This window comes from Globicephala melas, chromosome 3 (assembly GCF_963455315.2).
Source record: "Globicephala melas chromosome 3, mGloMel1.2, whole genome shotgun sequence".
Taxonomy (NCBI): domain Eukaryota; kingdom Metazoa; phylum Chordata; class Mammalia; order Artiodactyla; family Delphinidae; genus Globicephala; species Globicephala melas.
The window spans coordinates 75009339-75031725 of record NC_083316.1 but is presented as its reverse complement, the minus strand read 5'-3'; the positions used below and the strand labels follow the sequence as shown (position 1 = coordinate 75031725).

Sequence of the window (22387 nt, the reverse complement as noted above, 5' to 3'; positions counted from 1 at the left end):
TTTCGGTTGGAATGTCCTATAAAGTTCAGTTAAATCTATCTGGTCTAATGTGTCATTTAAGGCTTTTGCTTCCTTATTAATTTTCTGTCTGGATGATCTATCCATTGGTGTAAGTGGAGTGTTGAAGTCCCCCACTATTATTGTGTTACTGTCGATTTCCCCTTTTATGGCTCTTAGCATTTGCCTTATGTATTGAGGTGCTCCTATGTTGGGTACATAAATACTTACAATTGTTATATCTTCTTCTTGGATTGATCCCTTGATCATTATGTAGTGTCCTTCCTTGTCTCTTGTAATAGTCTTTAAAGTCTATTTTGTCTGATATGAGTATTGCTACTCCAACTTTCTTTTGATTTCCATTTGCATGGAATATCTTTTTCCATCCCCTCACTTTCAGTCTGTATGTATCCCTAGGTCTGAAATGGGTCTCTTGTAGACAACATATGTACGGGTCTTGTTTTTGTAGCCATTCAGCCAATCTGTGTCTTTTGGTTGGAGCATTTAATCCATTTACATTTAAGGTAATTATCAATATGTATGTTTCTATTACCATTTTCTTAATTGTTTTGGGTTTGTATTTGTAGGTTTTTTTCTGTTCTTGTGTTTCCTGCCTAGAGAAGTTCCTTTAGCATCTGTTGTAAAGCTGGTTTTGTCGTGCTGAATTGTCTTAGCTTTTGCTTGTCTGTAAAGCTTCTGATTTCTCCATCAAATCTGAATGAGATCCTTGCTGGGTATAGTAATTTTGGTTGTAGGTTTTTCCCTTTCATCACTTTAAATATGTCCTGCCACTCCCTTCTGGCCTGCAGAGTTTCTGCTGAAAAATCAGCTGATAAACTGATGGGGATTCTCTTGTAGTTATTTGTTGCCTTTCCCTTGCTGCTTTTAATTTTTTTTTCTTTGTATTTAATTTTTGTTAGTTTGATTAATATATTTCTCAGCATGTTTCTCCTTGGGTTTATCCTGTATGGGACTCCCTGCACCTCCTGGAGTTGATTGACTATTTCCTTTCACATGTTCGGGAAGTTTTCTACTATAATCCCTTCAAATATTTTCTAAGGCCCTTTTCCTTTCTCTTCTTCTCTGGTACCCCTATAATTCGAATATTGTTGCCTTTAATGTTGTCCCAGAGGTCTCTGAGAGTGTCCTCCTTTCTTTTCATTCTTTTTTCTTTATTCTGCTTTGTGGCAGTTATTTCCACCATTCTATCTTCCAGGTCACTTTTCCGTCCTTCCACCTCAGTTATTCTGCTATTGATTCCTTCTAGTGTATTTTTAATTTCAGTTATTGTGTTGTTCATCACTGATTGTTTGTTCTTTAGTTCTTCTAAGTCCTTGTTAAACATTTCTTGTATCTTCTCAATCTATGCCTCCATTCTAATTCTGAGATCTTGGATCATCTTTACTATCATTACTCTGAATTATTTTTCAAGTAGATTGCCTATTTCCTCTTCATTTATTTGGTCTTGTGGGATTTTACCTTGCTCTTTCGTCTGCAACATATTTCTCTGTCCTCTCATTTTGTCTAACCTACTGTGTTTATGGTCTCATTTCTGCAGGCTGCAGGCTCGTAGTTCCTTTTACTTCTGTTGTCTGCCTGCTGGTGAGTGAGGTTGGTTCAGGGGCTTGTGTAGGCTTCCTGGTGGGAGGGACTGGTGCATCCGCTCTGGTGGGTGGAGCTGAATCTTTTTCCTCTGATGGGCAGGGCCACGTCATGTGGTGTGTTTTCTGGGGTGTCTGTGAGCTAGTTCAACTTTAGGTAGCCTATCTGCTGATGCGTTGGGATGTGTTGCTGTCTTGCTGGTTGTTTGGCATGAGGTATCCAGCACTGGAGCCTACAGGCAGTTGGGTGGAGCTGTGTCTTGATGTTGATATGGATACCTCAGGAGAGCTCACACTGATTAATATTTCCTGGGCCCAGGAGTTCTCTGGTGGTCCAGCATCCTGGGCTTAGTGCTCCCACCCCAGAGGCCCAGGCCCGATCCCTGGCCAGGGAGCCAAGAGCCTGCAAGCTGCACAGTGCAGCCAGAGGGACAAAAAAAGAAAACAAAACAAACAGACAAACAAAACCCAAGACAAATAGCAAAAGCAAAAACAAAGAGCAGCAACAACACAACACACACACACACAGAAAAAAAAGAGAACAAGCAAACAAAAGAATTCAAAAATGAGGGGCTTCCCTGGTGGCACAGTGGTTAAGAATCCACCTGCCAATGCAGGGGACATGGGTTCGAGCCCTGGTCCAGGAAGATCCCATGTGCCGCGGAGCAACTAAGCCTGTGCGCCACAACTACTGAGCCCACATGCCACAACTACTGAAGACCGCGTGCCTAGAGCCTGTGCTCTGCAACAAGAGAAGACACCACAGTGAGAAGCCCGTGCACCTCAGCAAAGAGTAGCCCCCGCTCGCTGCAACTAGAGAAAGCCCGCATGCAGCAACAAAGACCCAATGCAGCCAAAAATAAATAAATAAAAATAATTAGAAAATGAGAACAGTCAGTGAGGAGTAAACTAACAAAAATGAAAAATGAAAAATAAAAACCAAAGCAAACAATAAACCAGAAAGTGAAGAAAACATAAAATATACACATAAAAACAATTTAAAAAGAATAAAATAAAAAACAAAGACCAAAAACAAGAAAAAAACACAAAACAAAAATAGAGTAAAAATAGAAAACTAAAAAATATATATATTAAAAAAAGAAGGGCTTCCCTGGTGGCGCAGTGGTTGAGAGTCCACCTGCCGATGCAGGGGACATGGGTTCGTGCCCCGGTCCAAGAAGATCCCACATGCCACGGAGCGGCTAGGCCCGTGAGCCATGGCTGCTGAGCCTGCGTGTCCGGAGCCTGTGCTCCGCAACGGGAGAGGCCACAACAGTGAGAGGCCTGCGTACCGCAAAAAAATACAAAAGAAAAAATAAAAAGGTTAAAAAATAATAAAAGCAACAACACCAACAAGTGAACAAAATGAAACAAACCCCAAAAAATAATAATTGTAATAAGAATATTTTCCTCGGGCCTGCTCTGTCAGTGTCCTTGCTCCACCAGTGAACCAGAGCCAGTCCCAACTTCCCCTGGAGGCCTTCCAGTACTTCTAGGTTGGTCTCTGGACCTGTTGTGGGCTCTGTGGGGCCAGCTCAGACCCTGACCTGACCTAACTCCCCCATGTTCTTGCCCCCAGAGTCCACTGCTGTGAAGGCCAGACCAGTCTCAGTTGTGGGAACACTCATTGTCCATTCAGGTATTCCACAGATGTGGGATTTACCAAGCCGATCTTGGGGATTTAATCCATGGCCTGTGCAGCTGCACAGAAAGATTTCCATTCCTCTTCCTCAGTCGCACCACCCCTGGGGCTCAGCTTTGCTTTTGACCCCGCATCCGCCTGTGCGCCATCCTTAGGCATCTGTTCCTTGCCCAGCTGAGGGAGCAAAAGCCGTGGCTGCTTGGGGCTGGGATGGGGTACAGAGGGCACAGTTGGGGTGTGTGTGAGTTGGCTGCAGCAGCAGGGACCAGCAGGCCATTGCAACGGACTGTGGCATGCTCGCTGTGCCAGGAGTACCTCCCAGAGACCGTGGAGGCAGGAGCTGGCATTCGGGGGCAGGGGCAGCCCCCCACCACTCACCACTCAACAATGATGCCTCACTTTCCAGGCAGACGACGCTTCCCCTAGGGGCATTTGGAGCCACACATCCCCTGACACCCGTCCCCTCTGCTGTTCTGCGCAGCCAAGAGAACTCCTCTCCCTGATCTGCTCTCCCAACCCCACACTTTAGCATTCAGCCCCTGCCAGCATCAGTACACTCCTGTCCCAGGCAGGGGAGCCCAGGGCTGATTCCCAAGGAGGCTTTGGGATGGGTGGCGCTCAGGACCCTGGATCCCACGTGGGCGTAGGAGACCCTGGCCCGAGGGGCAGGCAAGCCCACTCAGATGGGAGCCCCTCCCAGTGCCTGTGGAGGCAGAAGAAGCCAGCAGGTGGGGAGAGGGTTGTAATGGTGGCCCCGCCCCTCGCGTACCACTCAACAATGACGCCTTGCTTCTATGGTGTCCCGCACTTTTCCCGCAGACTTTCCTGGTTGTGTAGCTCCTTACTCCTGTCCCTTCAGGCTGTCTTTTCACAGCCAACAGCTGTCCCCTCCTGGGTCCGCACTCCAAATCCCGCCTTCCAGCACCAAGCCCCACCCTCCACAACTGGCAACTCAGGACTCAGGCTGGAATGCGCAGAGCTGCGGTGTTGACCACTTGTGTAGTTCTTACCTTGTCCTGCCTTCAGAAACTGTCTGCTGCATTCTCCTCTGATCCCCCAAAGGTCCTTTTCTGTCGCAGCTAATTTCCCCACCGAGAGGGAGTTTTTCTGAGTGCAGGGACCTCCTCTCACCTTCAGCTTCCCGCCAGGGGTGCTGATCCCTATTTTGCTTCCTTTTCTTTTTTTCTTCTTTCTTTCCTCCTACAGGTTATGAGGGGATTTTTCTTGTCCTTTTAGGTGTCCGAAGTCTTCCGCTAATGTTCAGCAGGTGCTCTGTGAGAATTGTTCCATTTGTAGATGTATTCTTGATGTATATGTGAGGAGAGACGAATTCCGTGTCCTTCTATTCTGCCATCTTGAGTCCCCCTGCTCACTTTGCTTTATATAGTTTTCTACTTGAAAATCCACCCAGAGAATGGACAGTTTAATCATTTCAGTGTATTTTGAGGTAGTTTCAGTGAACTAAATTGTTGTGGTGTGTGGTGTTAACTCTCTCACTGTGAGGTGGGGGCATCTTTCCTTACTGGACAGTTATCACCGTTCTCCTGGGTTGCCCACTTTACTTCCTAAACCCAGAGAGGGACTTCCCAGTAACTGATCTCTGGATCTTGTCTCCTGCCTTTGCTTTTTGTCTCCTTGACTAGTGTGGTTCTTGGGGACCTGTACCTGCCCTTCTGGTGACAGTGCCTTTACACACTGATGCCTGGTCAATGCTCAGTTACTAGGATACATGTAGAGTGGGAAAAACTATAAAATTGGCACCATCTAGCGGGCCTGGCCCTCTCTGCCTGACTTGTACATTATTCTTAGATCTTCTCTGTTGATCTAATTACATTCAAAAAGTATTTTTTCGAGCCTCCAACAGAGAAATGAAACTCCTCACATAGTCCTGAACAAAGCTGTGTCCTCCATCTGGGGCATGAGCAGCTTTGGGAGAGATGCATTTGGAGAGATGCGGAAGCAGGGATCACCTTCCTGGTTAACGAGATAACTGATCAATAGGATGATGTAAATCAAAACCAGATCTCCCTCTCGTCCAGGTGCTTTTATGCACTTACCATCCTCAGAGTACTGTGCATAGCTCAGGCATTAGCACATTGTTTGGCACGTAAGTACAAAATAAATGGTATCTGTAATGTCTGTTCAGAGACATTTCCGTATCTCCTGGGTCGGAGCTATGACATGAAACTCCAGCCGGCTTTATAAAGCAGACAATGTATCTGAATGGAAAGACACTAAGTTCAGAGAGGACGAAGATCACTGTAGTCCTGAGTGTATTGGCCAAGCTTTTCAAAGAGATGAAACTTGAACCAAGACCCACAAGGACATTTATCATTAACTTTGCCTCCACTGTTTTCTGCTTCTTACCATTAGTGATCTTGGCAGTTGTTTTTGACATCTTAGATTAGAAGCTACTTAAGGAGAGCTTAAGTTCACAAATCCTGATGCTTTGTGTATTTCAGCTTAAAACTTAACTTTCTCTTAATTCCAAAGATCCTAATAATAGAAAACCGTTAACTTCTCTTTGGGCAAATGTAGCTGTCCTGCTCTCCTGACAGCTTCTCTTCTCCTCCATTTAGGTTATAAATACATGGGGCCTGGGACCATGTGTTTCTTATCCTTACTCTATAATTCCCTATGGATACGACTGGCCTGATTCTTACATTGTAATCTAATCACTTACTAAGGGGTCTCAGGGTTTGTTGAAGGTGATGGATTAGCCTCTCAAGCGCCCCAGCCCAAACAGTGCTGGTCGTCTTGGGCATTCCCATCACCTGCCTTCCCTGATCCCTATTTCTGTTCCAACCAAATATGCTCCTGGTTTTTTCCCCCGATCACCCCATTTCTATAGCACATTAAATACACTTTTAAGGAGGTGTCAAGACTTCTCTTAAGAATATGGGTTTTTATTCACAATAACACATATACATAAACCAGGAGATAGGCACAGTGGCAGATGAGATCCGACCAAGTACAGAGACAACATTAATTTGAGAGTATCCAAGTTAATTTAAAACCCATCAAGTTCATATACCCTTACTTTTTAATTTAGTAAACGTTTTAAGCTACTCTGTTTTATCTCAGTTAATATAATGAAGCTTTCCTCACTTTTTCCAATTCACCAAAAACATTTTTACTTACCTATTGTTTTAGACAACTTATGAAGCATTTCTCTGTGGTTTTCTTTTGCAAATGGGCTGGTTTCACTATGTGGGCCTTAACTTATATAATTGTTGTCTCTTATTCTCTTTGTGATCCACCTTTCATTGTGTTTAGCAGGCGCTGGTTGCTTTGTAATATTGAAAAAACAGCATGTAGGTATACTTGGAAAGAATAGATAGCAGTGAAATTTTGTATATTGCAAACTGTTTTTCATAGACTGTCATCTTAAAACATAACCCAAGGCAAATGTGGAAGTCTTTTCACCATTAATGCTGCAGAGATTCATTTATTTATCATTAAACAGATATCTCTTGACTTCCCACTTTGTGCCAAGTATAGTTCCAAGTGCTGAGAATCTAGCAGTAAGCCAGACAGACAAGGACCTTGCTCTTTACAAGCATACATTCTAGCCAGGTTTGCAGTGGAGATGCAGGCATTCAACAAATAAGCAAATACACAGCCTGTAGAGATGGCAGCGATTTCTTGATTCTTTTTCCCTCTACCATGGCTTCAAGGCCATTTCTACAACCTTATTTTCTATAGTGTTGAGTTGAATTTAGTCTCATAGTACTACTACCCCCATCTACATAAGGGCCTGTTCTAGTACAGGAGAGAAAGTACGGAGAGGCACCTGGTAGTGTCAAGTTTCTCATTGTTAAACTGAAACTAAATGTACTTCACTCTCAGGACTGTAGAGGTGAGGATTCATTCACTCATTCAGCAAACATTTATTGAGCAGTGTATCACTCAGGGTTCTATTATGTTCCAGGCTATATAACATCTGCATGCATGCCCTTAAGTACCTAGCTGGAAAGACAGAGACATAAAATAAATAATTACTGATAAATGTTATAGTAAAAACATATATCAAGTACAAGGAGGGGGCCACAAAAGCATTAATTAACTCTGCCTGGGGGAAGGTCTCACCATAAAGTGTCCTCTAAACTGTGACGTAAAGATAACTGGAAATACAGCACACTTCATTTACTCAGGAAGGTTTACTGAGCCAAACACAGTTGTGGGCCCTGTAGACACAGCGGTGAACTAGGCAAAATCCCTGCTCTCTTGGCAGCACAGAGACAAACAATAAACAGAGAGATAAATAATTATATATTAGGTGGCAGTACCTATTAATATAAAAAAAAAAGAGTAGGTTAATAAAGGGAACAGAGAGTGACAAGGGTTGCTGTTTTAGAAAGAGTGGTCAGGGAAAGCTTCTCTGTCGAAGTGACATTTGAGCAGAATCTTGAATGATATGAGAGAATGAGACCAACAAGCAGGGGAAGCTGTTTCTGATAGAAGGAGCAGCATGAAGAAAAGCATAATAGCCACGAAAATTGTGGCATCTTTATTACAAAGTGAAGTATTCCCACTAAGCATGGATGGAGTAAGCTGGGGGTGCAGAGAGCTTGGGGAAGTGTGGTAGACGAGGCTGGGAAAGGAAGGAAGAGGGGGCCAGATGGTGAAAAACACTGTGTTCCATACTCAGGATTTGGAATGCCCACCTTGTTGATTGGGGAAAGAGGGGCTAGATTTTGAAAAAATTTAAGAGAAAAATGACATGGTTAGATTTTTTTTTCATTCGGTTGGGTTTGGTTAGGTTTGTTTTGGTTTGGTTTGGTTTGGTTTGGTTTGGGGAAAATTACCTCTAGCACAGGTATGAAAGATAACTTGAAAGGAGACGCAGAAGAAACCAATTGTAAGGTTATTATGATAATGCAAGTGAGAAATTATTTGGCCTAAATTAAAACAGTAAGATGAGGCTAGAGAGGAGATCGTAGAGCTCAGCTGTTTTAGGAGACCCACAACGGAAGATTTGATGCCCTGCGGAGCATGGGAAAGGTCAGGAACAATTCCTGCGTTTCAGTTTGGGTGACTGAGTGGGTGATAATGCCATCAACCAGCTCAGGGAGCCCTAGAGGAGCAGCGGGCTTAGAAATGCATATAATGAATTTGATTTGGGGCAATGGGAAATACAGACTGGAAATTAAAAGAAAAGTCAAGGCTGAAATACAGATTTGACTGTTACCAGCGTTTCATGGAATTTAAAACAGAGGCGCAAGAAGAGTAGTCAGCATTGTCAGATACTGCAGAGAAGTTTAGTAAGATGAAGACTTTTAAAAGGCTGTCAGATTTGACAGTTGGAAGGTTACCAATGACTTCATCAAGAGCAATTTCAGTAGATGTGGGTAGAGTAGAGCCTCATCATGGTTGAGTTGGAGAGTGAAAGGGCAAGAGGCTGGGATTATCCAGCCAGGATCGCTGTCCTCTCTTCTTTCCTAAAGCTCCTCCTTGGAAGTTTTGAACCTGAGGTCTGATCTTCTCTTCCCCTTCCCTCCTTAGCTTTCTCCACCCAGGGCCTAGGACTGGTTACCCGAGCTGGGGACATGATGGAGGGACAAATATTCTAAGATCCTTGGGTCTCTGATGGGAGAGGTGTCAGGGATAGAGGAGCCTGATGTTGGTGAGTAAGGTATTGCAAGGAGTGTCCTCCGTAGGGAACAGCAGGTAGGGCCAGTCCAGAGACCTGTCTCCAGAGGGGAGAAAGATGAAACACATAGGCCTCTGTTGTATGTGGAAACTCTGCACCAGGAAGCTGAGGTAGGATGGGGAGCAAAGGACTTGAAGGACTGGTGGGGCAAACATGGAATTAGTCAGGAAACTTGGCCCCAGTGAGAGTGGAATCTGACGGAGTGCGGGGGTGAGGGACAGAATCTGACAGTAAACTGATGCTAACTAGAAATTCAGGCAGGGATGCTTAGGTTTCCTAGGGCACAGGGACTGAAGATGTGCAGGTGGAAAGACGTTGGCAGTACTTGTGACCATGAAGATAGCAGTGAGGGGACAGTTAATGAATTAAGGGGTAGCATAAAGAAAAAAAACCTGGCATAGAGATATTTAACAAATATTTGTGAAGCCTGAAGCGGTCATTCACATTTCGTGGAGAAAAGAGATTAGATACCAGAGTTCAGAAGAGCTGAAAGGAAACACCTAGGTTCCCTTCAGGGAGAGGATGGACTCAGTGACTAAGGGATCCCAGACAGCTTGGAGCTGCAAAGCCCAAGAGAGAGACTTGCACTTCGGAAGGAGTTGGAAGCAAAGTTCAGGGTAGGGGAGCCCCTCCCTTAACCCTGGGGACCAGGCAGTTATCAGTAGGATCTACCAGATTTCCCCCGCCAGCTCCCATACACACCCTCGGCCTCAGTTTCTCCCGCCTGCACTGCCATCTCAGCCCACTGGGGGGCGGGGCTCGAGGGCGAGGCTGGTGGCTGTTCCGAAGCCTGGAGAGCCGTCCGTTCCTACCAGACTCCCTGCTCTGAGCGGTCTTACCCCATGGCCGGACACAGCCCCTCAAACTTCCCCATGCCGGGCACTGGTGGGGACAGGCCCGCAGGGCCAGTGCCGGTGCGGGTTGACACTCCAATCGAGTTGAGCGCCCAGGCGGCCCCCGGCAGGCTGATGGTCCGGCCAGAGGTCAGGCCGGGGATGTGCCCAGACCCTGAGGTGTGGGCACTGTCCCCAGGTCCCCCGCCGTGCGAATTCCAGGATGGGATGATGCCTTGCCGGCCCCGGGTCGGAGCTGGAAAGGTGAGCGCTTGGTTCCCAAGACCCTCTGAGGTCGCCTTCCCTGGGCCCTGCATCGACCTGCAGTGCATCCCGACGCTGGCGCTGCCAGAAGACGTCTCTGCCGTACAGGAGATGGAGCAGTTGGCCAAGGAGCTGAGGCAGAAGAGGATGACCCTGGGGTACTCTCAGGCCGACGTGGGGTTGCTCATGGGGGCTCTTTTTGGAAGGACGCTGAGCCAGACGACCATCTGGTGCTTCGAGGCCCAGCAGTTGAGCCTCACCAACATGTGGAAGCTGCGACTGCTGCTGAAGATGTGGCTGGAGCAAGTGGACATGGAGAACCTTCTGGGCTTATGCAAAATGGAGACGATCCTGCAGCAGGCTGGGAAGCACAGACGGGCATACAGGGAGAGACACATCGGAAACAGCCTGGAGAAACTCTTCCTGCAGTGCCAGAAGCCCACACCCCAGCAGATCAGCTGCATCGCTGGGCAGCTCCAGCTGCAGAAGGACTTCATCCAAGTTTGGTTCCATAACTGGAGCAAGATGGGCAGTCGGCCAAGCAATGATTTCTCCCCACTGACAGAGGTGGGGACTGTCGGACCTCCTCTCCCAAGAGGACCAGTGTGCTTTCCCCTGACATCGGGACTCCATTTCTGTGTCCCCCATTATGGGGGACCCTACTTTACACCGTTGTACCCCTGCCCCTTTCACTGCGGGAGGAACCCTCCTCTCTGCCCCAGCCACTACCCTGAGCCTCCCCAGGCTTTCCAGCTGAGGCGCCTGCCTTTCTGGGGAGGGCCAACCCGGGGAAACGGGTCCCTGGGGTTCACTTAAAGGCTTTTAGCATTAAGTCCTCCATTAGTTGTCTAAAGAAGTTAAGAATACGTAAGGGAGAGGGATGGGAGCTGTTTAGGAAAATTTGGGGAGGGAGGTTGAAGTTTACTGCTGTGTTGTTTTTCCCTTTGTTTTTCCTTAGCATTGACTTTAAGGTACATTCCAAAACGTAGATGGTTTTGGATATTTTGTTTCTCTCTGTTTATTAATTGAAAAGTAATTGTGTCTCTTATTCCACGTGGTTATCAGTAAACATAGGGATATTCTTATGAACACAATACTGAGTGAAAAACTCAGGTCACAGAAGACTATGTCAGTGTATTATTTCTATCAAAACCAAGCAGAACTTTGTGTGAACACAGAGTCCAAGATAATCGTTGCCTCCAGGGGAAGGTTTGAGGATGGGACAGGAAAAGAGTACATAGAGCCTACCCAGAGCCCTTGTTGAAACACAAGAGTTTGCCGGTTCTCCCCCTTTTCTTGAAAGATGTGTTTTTTTCTAATTCACTTTTCAGCTCTGTTTGGTTTATTCCCTGGGAATTTCCCTTACTTTCTTTTGAGCTCAGAAATGCTTTGTAGAGGATATTTGTGATAGTTGATCCAACTATCCAACTCCCTGGTGGCTTTTGCAGTGGTGCATCTTAAATCACTTTTCCAATCTCTTCCATGAAATTGGTCTTTTCCAGTTCTCTACTTCTACATTGGTCAATATGGGTCATCGTATACTAAACAGAAGGCATTAATCCCTCTGTGTTTTCACACCTGTTGCCGTACACCTCCATGTAATATTTATGGTTTTATAATTCTGTCACCATATACTATACCTGAGTTTATGTATTCTTTTTGCTTACTAATCTTGTCCATTTTTTTCTCTACTTTTTTCCTTAATCAGTCTTACAAAGAATTTATCTACAGGTATTTTCAAATAACAAGTTTTTTATTTTTAATCCTGTTTACTGTTTTTATTTCCTAATTATTTAATTTTAGGTTTATTTTTATTAATTGCTTTTTTCTAGTTTCTTCCAATATGTATTTCTTCCTCTCGTCAATGTCTGAAAGTAGAGCACTGTCAAGACACGTAGGTTAGTGAAAATGGAGCCAGACTTCAAAAAACCAAGAGTATGTTGTCAGTGGTTAGCAGTGTCATATGTCAGAGATCAAATAACATAAATCAAGTAAGCTATATCATTTCATTAACAAAGATGTTACGGGTACATGTCTTAGAACAATTTCAGGGGAGGAGTTAGTAGAGGCAGGTTCCAAACAACAGTCCAAAGTCTTCATATTTGCCAGATTTTCCCCTACCTCAGTTAAAAACATAAATTCCAACCACTCACTCAATGAGATCTTTGCCATCATTCTGAAAATTTCTGTATCAAATGTTTCCTTTATCTTGTATTTCCTTTTGACAAGGCAGGTATTCTTAACCTGAAGATGCCAAACCTCTTTGAGGTATAAGCAGAATAGCGTGTTTGTACATATGTGCATTTTCTTCAAAGATGGTGATGGTAGCCTTCATCACATTTCAATGGGGACCATGACTGTGTAGATCTATGATTTTAGAATTTAAGCAACACCTTCCCATTGGCCATCTTACTTTTGAGAGTTTTCCCTTGAAAACTAATAGGTAATTCCTGGTTTTCTTCAAGTCTGTATTTTCTGGGTATCTCTAGCCAGTACAGTATAAAGGCCCTGAATCAGTTCTTACATAAGTCTTTCAAATTCAGACCAAGTACTGTATTGATTATTGCCTTTATTGTTCTTATGCTTTTATCATTCCTTGGCACTTTAATTAGATTCTTATCATAAAGAACAATTTCTCCCTTCCCTAGAAGTTTTCCTACTTCTTGTCTAAGAAAACTTGAGGTGTTAGGAGATCCCTCCTTATTCCAAAACATTATCCTGCTCTTAAAATAGCATCTGCTTTCTATTATTTCATATTTTTAAAATGTGTGTAGTATACATCATTGTTTATTATACTAAAACTGTGTCATAAGGATTTATTTTTCAGAATAGCCACTTTTGTTTATGACTTTCTTCTAGAAATAGTCTTACTAAACAGTACTGATTCCCTTAGCAGAATCCATTTATAAATTCTTTTTAGGGTACAAAATTGTATTATCTATGTAGAACAATGTTTTTACAATGAAAACTACAATTCCATTCAAATAAAATCCTAGTGGAATATGGGAGTATTACTTGACAAAGTGATTCTAAACCGAAAGAATGAAACTTGGGGAAATATGGAAATTTTGAAGGTAAAGCGTTAGGGCCTTGTTCTACCAGATGTTATGAAACTACAATAATTTGAACACAGTGTTGTGGTCGTGATGAACAAAATAAAAGAAACAAGTATTTGGCTATTCCATCTGTGGTCATGTAAATTGGTACAACCTTCATGAAAGGCTGTTGGGTAATTCATATGAGAAGTTTTTAAAATGTGCTTTTCTTTTGGCCCATCATTTCAACTTTTAAATAATGTTTATAAGAAAATAATTGTTATATGTATGCAAAAATTTAGTGATAAGGGTGGTATCACAGCATTTTTTTTTAATTTTAACAATGAAAAGTTAGAAACAGTGTTCAACAAAGGGTTAAATAAATAAAAAGGAACACCATATAGGGTAAAAATTGACAAACAGTTCAGAAAAGATTGTTGAATGAGGCAAAACAATTTATTAAACTTTGTGATGTCATTTTTTAAGGAAAAAGGTATATTACAGGGAAAAAAATCTATAATAGGTATTACTGGTGATTTTTTTAAAAATTTGCTGTATGTATTATACAGTTTAAAAATTCAAGAAATATATCTAAACAAAGACTCCAGAAAATCTAGGATTCCTAAAAATATTCATTCTTCTAGTCTTTCTTGTCTCTAAATGGTAATTTCTCATTATAAAACAATATTTTAGAATAATAAATCTGGCCTTTTCATTTTTAGTCAGATTTGTAGTTTCTGTAAAAGAAAGACAATTCTCTAAACGCAGGAGTATTGGGACATATCAGTTGGAAAGGCATTGCTAAAAATTAGGGTTTTTTTAATCAGATGTCCATTAATGTTAAAGAGCTGTAGTGCAGCTCAGTGAATGAAGATACCTGCCATATGTCTGTTTTCCTGCACAACATGGTAATTTACAATTACAATTAGAGTGTTTATATACTTCAGTGTAGTTAACCTACATTTAGAATATAAGCCCAAATCATTTTCATGTTCCTGGATGTTTACTTTTCAATTTTAAAAAAGCATTTGAAAATATCAAAATCCTGGTTTTATCACGGTAGAATTCTCCCTACTTGTCATGTTTGAAGAAACTAAATGAATATAAATGAGATCTGTGGATTTTTAGATTTGAAGGGGGGTCAGTTCCTGTGATTACAGCCCCAGCCAATTGAAAGATGAACTGTTATGAAGTAAATCTACCCCAATACCCAGTAGAATCCTTAAAACAAGGCATTAGCATTATCGTGGTTACACCAGTGAAGAGAAACGTGACAAGAAGCTTTGGGAGACTGTATGGTTTACCTAAGGGGCTGCCTCCAGAAAAGAACCCAGCGGGTAGGTATGTTGGGCTGCTGCTCTGCCACCTCACTTTTTAGCTGTGAGCCTTGTGAATTCTCCTAACGGCAAAATCAGCTACTTTGGCACTGAACTTGCGTTTCTTAGGTTTCCTTCCCCCAGCTTCCAGCAAAATTCGAAATGCAAACCAACTTCACTTATCGCTATTGACTCTTGTACTGACTGCCTGCCAAAGACTATGGTCAGAAAAGGAAAAATTGAGGCCTTCCATTGATTTTTAAAATCAATGTTATCTTCTAAATCTGTACAACCTGTTTAACATACCATTTCTTCTTTGCCAAAGGAGTAACTCTATTGTTTAATAATTAGTCTTCCTTCTGGGATGCATGGTATAGGCCTTCTTTTAGAACTGGCCAGGGCAGTGTATAAGATGCATTAAGTTGAATTGTTGTCTTAGAATGGATGATAATGCTCCTGGAACAGCTGTAAAACTTTGGATATCATTGACTGAGTAGTGGGCAAATCTTAACATACACCTTTTTACTGAAAGAGAATTAGTTTCAATATATCACATATTAGTTTGCTAGGGCTGCCATAACAAAGTACTATAGCTTGGGTGGCTCAAAGAATAGAAATTTATTTTCTCACAGTTCTGGATGCTAGAAGTCTGAAATCAAGGTGTTGCAGAGTTGCTTCCTTCTGAGGGCTATCAGGGAAGGATCTCTGTTTCAGGCTCGTAAACAGCCTCCTTTTCCCTGTCTCTTGACATTGTCTCCCCGTGTACATATCTGTGTCCTAATTCCCTCCTCTTAGAAGGACACCAGTCAGTGGATTAGGGCTGCCCTACTGACCTCATTTTAACTTAGATCTCTGTAAAGATCCTGTCTCCAAATAAGGTCACATTTCGGGGTACTAGGGGTTAGGACTTCAACATATAAATTTTTGTGGGGTGAAATTCAGCTCATAACACCAGCCTAATTAAAATTTAAGCTAGATTCAATTATTTGTTAATGTAGCCATTCAACAAATATTAGTTGAGTACCTTATATAGCTGGTTGTGCCCTCGGTACTTAAGATGCAATGGTGACCAAAACAGGCTCATCCTGACCTTCAGGGTGCTTAAAGTATGCTGAGGTGTCCATGTTAAACAAATAAGCATGTGATGACAACTCATGATAAATATGATGGGGTGTCAGGTATCAGAAGTCTTCATTTAGCTTTAGAGTTATAGTCCTCCTGTTACATGAGTATTGCCTCTGATAACATCAGTTGTTAACAAATATTCTAAGCCAGAGGAAGTATGGCCCCATAGCCAAGGCATAGTTTGGAAGACAGGCTTTTCTGGGTTCAAATCTCAGCTCAGTAACCTACCATCTTTGTTACTTGAAATTACTTCTTTCAGCCTCAGTTTCTCATCTGTGAAATATGTCTAGCAATCCACAGGGTGAGAGAGTTGATAAACAGGTAAAATTAGGTTATATAAAAAGAAACCCCTAGGACTTCCCTTTTATGCAGTAGCCACCCAATAAGTTTTCTCTCCATTGTGTTTCCACTGTACCTTGTCTGGGCTTTATTTATAGCTCATAAATCGCTCTTTTGCATCCTAGGAAATTTCACACAGTGAAATTGTGCTCATCGATCGATAGCCAAAACTGAATAATGAAAGAACAGAAAAAGACAATAGTCTCAGTTGCTAGAAGACATACTATCTAACATTGGGAAATGACTTTTGGAATTGTAATAATTGGAAGACAATAAAAAGTTCGTTTCCTTAGCTGTCAAATAACAACTAGGTAAGGGAACAGATGATAAGGTTTTGATTTGAAGGATTTAGATAAAGACTTTCTGAAAACCCTTGTAATGTTATATAATTGAAAGGAATGATCTCTGAAGTTGTTTCTAGCCTATAATAATTGTATGAGTCTCCATGAATAAGAACAAAACAATGTACCACAGATTGAATATGGAGGCCACAAGGATATAGAGTATGGGAATGGACAGAGGACATTGTTCCTCATACTGTGATTACCACTTAAAGCTTTTCTTCCTGATCTCCTGCTGTGGTCGCAGTTGTCTCCCAAATGCAAGCCCAGTCCTGCCTTCATTCATACTATTTCTTCATTGAACTCTAGCTTTTCTGTCCAAAGCCTACTATATTAGTTTGCTAGGGCTGCCATAACAAAGTACCACAGATTGGATGGCTTAAGGAACAGAAATGTATTGGCTCACAGTTCTGGTGACTCCAAGCCCAAGATTAAGGTATGGGTAGGGTCGGTTCTTTCCAGGGCTGTGAGCGTAGGATATGTTCCAGGCCTCTCTCGTTGGCTTGTAGGTGGCTATCTTCTCTTTATTGTCTCTTTACATTGTCTCTCCTCTATACATTTTTCTGTGTTCAGCTTTCCCCCTTTTATAAGGACACAAGTCATATTGGATTAGAGCCTACCCTAATGACCTTATTTTAACTTGATTACCTTTGTAAAGACCCTATCTCCAAATGTCATATTCGAGGTACTGGGGTTTAGTACTTCAAGATATAAATTGGGGGGGAACCCAGTTCAACCTGTGACATCTACCACTCCTGATAGAAAATATAGGTGGGTGCTGTGGGGGGAGGGTGTAGGAACCCAGAGAGACTTGTTTATTTTTTCTTGCAAAGGAGTTAAATAAGAGGTGTGTGATGGAAAGGAAAGAGCATTAGCCGTGGAGCCAGGCAGCCCCAGATCTGCGTTCTGTCTCTAGGTCATTCACATAGGTAATATCACCAATCCAGGGTAACTCATCAGAAAATTTCAAGAAAAATAACATTTTTTCCCTCCCAACAAATGACTTTATGGGCTGAAGAATTACAGTAGCTACTTATTTCTATCTATTTTAGGAGCACAACAATTGTACTTTTATCAGTGAGATTGAATGGCATTATCTTAGGAAGAAAATTTTGTATATTTTGATAAAGATATGATTCTTACTTTCCCCAGAAAAATTGCTGTGTGAGCCTATTGAGAAAGCCCTGTCACTTTCTGCTAAGCATTGCCAGCCATTAATTTCTTCAAGCTAATGTAACAGGACAGTCAAGTGACTTGCCTTTAATTTGTTGTGATTGTGTTATATTTATGAAAAGCAGAGCTAAAACAGCTGATAGCAAGTGTTTAGACACTGGTTGTTTTCATAAATGGTTTTAAGAGCATTGCTAAATCTAAGTAGACACTGAGTAAGTTTTCTCAGTATGTGAAATGTAAATCATTCTTTCTGTAATCATAAGTCATTAAACGCATGCAAATGTTATAAATGATTACCACATTTCAAACATATTTTTATGGTACCAGTCTGCTTGCTAAATATGTATTACCTTTGAGGTTTAAACTAAAGAGGTGGGAAAAGACTTACCATACAGGAATTTATTGTGTTGTTCTTTTCTCTCCTAAAAAGGCAATCATACCAACACCATAGGTAGAAAAGAATGTTTTTGCTTCTGTGTCACATCATTAAAGTAGTGAATCTAATGCCGTACATTTTTGTCTTCTGGGCCAAGAAATTTTAAGTAAAATACTAACAAAAATGTTATGCTTTTAAATGAGAAGTGAAAGAATCTTTATCCTTTTTATTTGAGTTTCCAGAAATGGCACACTCCATAAAAAAATTGTATCATTCTTATTTTTAAACGGAGTTTCTTTCATTAGTCAGTAAACAGTTTATTAGGTGAACATTCTCTGAGCACATATATACACCATGTGAATGTTTAGGAAACAGAAGGTGCTTGAATTTGTGAGATTTAAATATTTTCTCACAGTTGATCCAGTGATACTGCGGTAGAAATAAAACCACATGTAAATGAAATACCACTTTCTACTAAAAAGCACGTATAAATTTTCTACCATTGTTTTAATGAGGACAACAATGATTCTATTTACTCAGTGGAACATCTTATAAATCATTAGCGTGTTTACCTCCATATGCATTCTAAGACTCACCCATAAAACTCTACCTGTCCTAATCACAAATATGCATGTACATTAAATTATATTATCTGACTGCACATATTTTGTGCTGCTAATATTCTTGCAAATATTATTAAATTTTGAAAGTATAAATAAAGCAATGATTTGGTTTCTCACTTGCTCTTCTAAAACACATGTGCATGCACATACTAATACTCATATTTTAAATACATTATGTAAGATATGAGCTATGTAGATCAAAGGTGCTACACCAGAACATGGCAAGCAAAAGGAATAACACTCAGCATTCAGCTTTGGTCCATCTCCCAGAAATCTTTGCTGTGGCCCCAAACCAACTCCTGTTTTTCCTCCACTTCTACATCCTCACATTCTTATAAGTATAGGATATAATAATTCTTATTATACCCTATACTTCCTTGGTGGTTAAATGTCTACTAAGCACCTGTTGAGGGCTAGGCACTAAAGATCAGAATTAGACAAGGTACACATAGGTTAAGTAGAGGAAAGGAGTGAGAAAAATCAAGGATCACCTCATCCATGGCCAGGGTTAGAGGAAAGGACAAAGGAACAACCCAGAGGAAGGAGCACATAACTCAGTGGGGGGTACCTGTCCCATTAAGAACAGGGACCACTGGAGCTAAGTAGGACTTGAAAGATAACTAGGAGTTGTTAAGTGGAGGGTGTGAGAAGAGGGATGGGGGAGACCAAAAGTCAAGAATGGGAGAAAAAGTGAAAGGACTTGCTTTTGACTAGAAATCTAGGCTGTGATTAGTTGCTGCAACTGAGAGTTAAATGCAGTGGCTAAAATTCTGATAGCCATAGCAGAAAGTTACATAGTTCTCAGTACGTGAAGCTAATTACATGAGTCTTTCAAAATGCATTGAGAAAAATATTTTCTCAACATTAAATTTAAAGATGAATATATCAATCTTAAGGGGACATTGAACAACGCAAGAGATAATCTCTTTAATTGTAGTACCTCTGTTAATTTGGTGTTGTCATTTAAGACACACAATCATTCTTCAGGTGACTGGTTCTTATATTGACTTATAGAAAATAGCCTAAGTCTCAATACTAAGATCCAAGGTTCTGAAGGCCTTTCTTCCAGGAAATAAAATAATTTTGTACTGGCATAAAGCTTCCAGATGGTTTGCCTTCGTACTACTGATCAGCAAATCTAGAAAAATTAATGGTTGGTAGATCCACTGTCCTATTCTTCTCAAGAGTCATTGTCTCCACTAGGCTTTTGATACAAAGGTGTTAATCAGAACCTTTATGTTATTTGCAATATCGTAAGAAACACAGGGAAGAGTTTAACTGAAAAAACCATCAGACACCAAAGACAGTGTCTTAAGTTAGTAGCCTAGTTGCCTTTGTGCGCAAAAAAGAAAAAAAAAAAATCTGATGAGAAACCTTGTTGTCTGTCATGGAGCATGGTCATTCTGTCCTTGCCCATGGCTCCAGATGCAAGAGAGTGCCTGGCATGATACCAGGGACAGAGATTAGTAAGTGTGCATAACAAGCAACTGACTTAAGATAAATCATCAATCCATCTGTGGGGTTTTTTTTTAATCTTTATTGGAGTATAATTGCTTTACAATGGTGTGTTAGTTTCTGCTTTATAACAAAGTGAATCAGCTATACATATACATATGTTCCCATATCTCTTCCCTCTTGCGTCTCCCTCCCTCCCACCCTCCCTATCCCACCCCTCTAGGTGGTCACAAAGCACTGAGCTGATCTCCCTGTGCTATGCGGCTGCTTCCCACTAGCTATCTATTTTACGTTTGGTGGTGTATATATGTCCATGCCACTCTCTTGCTTTGTCACAGCTTATCTGTGTTTTATCCTCATATAAAATAAAGATGACTGAAATATTCCTGTACAGAGTCACTCTGAGAACCAGAAAACAAACAAGCAAGCAAAAACTCTCATAAGAATTTTTGAGAAGTACTTAACAAGGCATAAAGAGCAATGCAATGCTTAATAATGCTTTTTTAAATAAAATTTAAGGCCTGTAGATCTTCAGTTGTTAAGTCCAGTGTTGCTTCCATCTGTGAATATTGAAATGCTTTAATATATATAGTAATTTTTACAAAACTTTCTAAAATGAGTCCTTAGCGCCAATGTAGATGTTGAACAAGATTAAATTTTTTTCCCAAATCATGCAAACTCACCAGTGTCAGAAGCCATCAATAAATACATAAGTCTTGACACCCTTGCTTTGTCCGTATATATACTGAGTGACACTTTTTAGCTTCTTTCAGCAGACAAGTTTTGAAGACAGGCAAAAAATGTGTTAGGATCCAGCGTTGATAGATCTGTTTCTTATGAATTTAGGTCACTTCTGAAAATCCCCAAAGTATGTATAATGAAACAGTTGTTAGGTGAATAATTTTGAGAGGTCTGCTTGAGGTAGCAGACTCATGTTTGGGCCATTCCATTGGGAAATTGTCTTTTCAGACCCTTACCATCAACTGAGAAGAGCTAGAAGGCAGAGAGCCTAAAAACGTAAGGCTTCTAAAAGTTAACTATGTTGGGATTTGATAAGGATATTTAGAAAGTGGGAGATAAGTAATTATTTTGAGAACACTGAGACATTTTTATTGGAGTTCTTTATAACTCAACTTGAAGTGGAATATAGCTTGTACGAATCATAATGCCAGATGACAGTTATTTTCCAGTCAGTTCTTAAAGTGGTTTACATGTTATAGTTCAAGCAACATGAAAATTCGTTCTGGAAAAGCATTTGTTGTCCAAGGCTTTCTTAACCAAGAGAAATAGCTACACCTAGATCTCAATCGTTTATGAGTGAATTGTATATTCAGGGCATTATCTGCAACAAAACCATGGTCTTAGGCTAGCTTTCCCTTGTTTCCCAGTGCGTGCCACTTTTCCCCAATACCAAACTCTTGTGTTCTCAGCAAATGCAAACTACTTTTAATTGTGCCTAGAAAAACATCAGGAGAATAAATTACTTCTCCTCTCCCACTGCCCTCCTCCCTTCATTATTTTAAAGTATTAGAAAACTCAGTATGAATTACTTTGTTTTACCCTTTCAGTTACCTATAGCACTTATGTGGATAATCCAGAAACTTCTTGCCTTTAAACATGTATTAACACTCAAAAAAATGCTACTATTAAAATTTACTGTGTAGTAATTTTACAGATTCAAATGAATATATGAATTCCAATATGCACATGTAAGTATCAGTCTCACGTTTTATAGAAGTTGGAAAAAAAGAGTAGAATATTATCTGCCCTTTTCAATTACCGTGTTAGTACAGACTCTTTTCAAGTTACGTAAGTCCAGTTCAAGCTGCTTACCAAACAAACAAACAAAAACAAACAAAAAAGAAAACAAAACAAAAACAGTCATTTATTGATTAATGTAAATGGGAAATCCCAGGGTTAGATCTACTTCTGGTACTGCTAGATTCTGGGGCTCAAACTCTGTTACCAAGACTGTCCCTCCATCTCCTTCTCTACTTTTCTTTGCCTATTGGCCTCATTCTTTCTTGCTTGCAGACAGGGCTTTCTTCACATAGATAAGGAGGGTGGCTACAAGCAGTTGCAGCGTCTTCTGTTCAGCATTACCCCAGAGGAAAACCTCTAGCATCCAAATAAGAATCGTAGTGAAAACTCTGATCGGTCCTGCTGTGATGATCCCTGAACTCAGCACTGAAGCCAAAGAGATTGAGGAGTAGGACCAGACTGGCTGTGATTGACCAGCCTGGGCCAGCCATATCTATGATGGGGTTGGCACTGGGGCAGGACACTGTAACTGGTAGCCCCACAAAGGGCTATGTGAGTTGAAGAGTGCTTCCCCAAAGAAGGATTTTGGATATGTCCACTACAGTTGTCATTGTGTCAGTTTCTCTAGGTTCTTGGAAGATTTAATGTATGTGCCACAATCAGATGCTTATGTGATCTGATGCAGCGAGAAGAGAATATGTGGGATAACTAAATACAAGAAGATTCTACATTTTGAACACTTGAACTGATCCATCAGCAGACTGTTATGCAAGTTTGTGATTCTGTAATAGTTTGCCCTGCGTCATTTTGCCGTTACTGATTCCTGTGTGCCACTATGCAGAGGGCCTAATTG

At 41.2% G+C, this 22387-nt stretch overlaps 2 protein-coding genes across 5 annotated transcripts in view; both read left to right on the top strand.

The window, feature by feature from the left end:
- ARB2A (ARB2 cotranscriptional regulator A) overlaps positions 1–22387 on the top strand; it is a 421353-nt gene that overhangs the window by 300406 nt on the left and 98560 nt on the right. The window lies entirely within an intron of this gene.
- Positions 9736–10806, top strand: POU5F2 (POU domain class 5, transcription factor 2). The gene has a single exon (XM_060295436.1). The coding sequence runs from the start codon at positions 9736–9738 to the stop codon at positions 10804–10806; it is 1071 nt and encodes a 356-aa protein (XP_060151419.1).

Bases quoted from the DNA above. Each gene is read 5' to 3' on its own strand.
- POU5F2 (XM_060295436.1), top strand. From the start codon at position 9,736: ATGGCCGGACACAGCCCCTCAAACTTCCCCATGCCGGGCACTGGTGGG.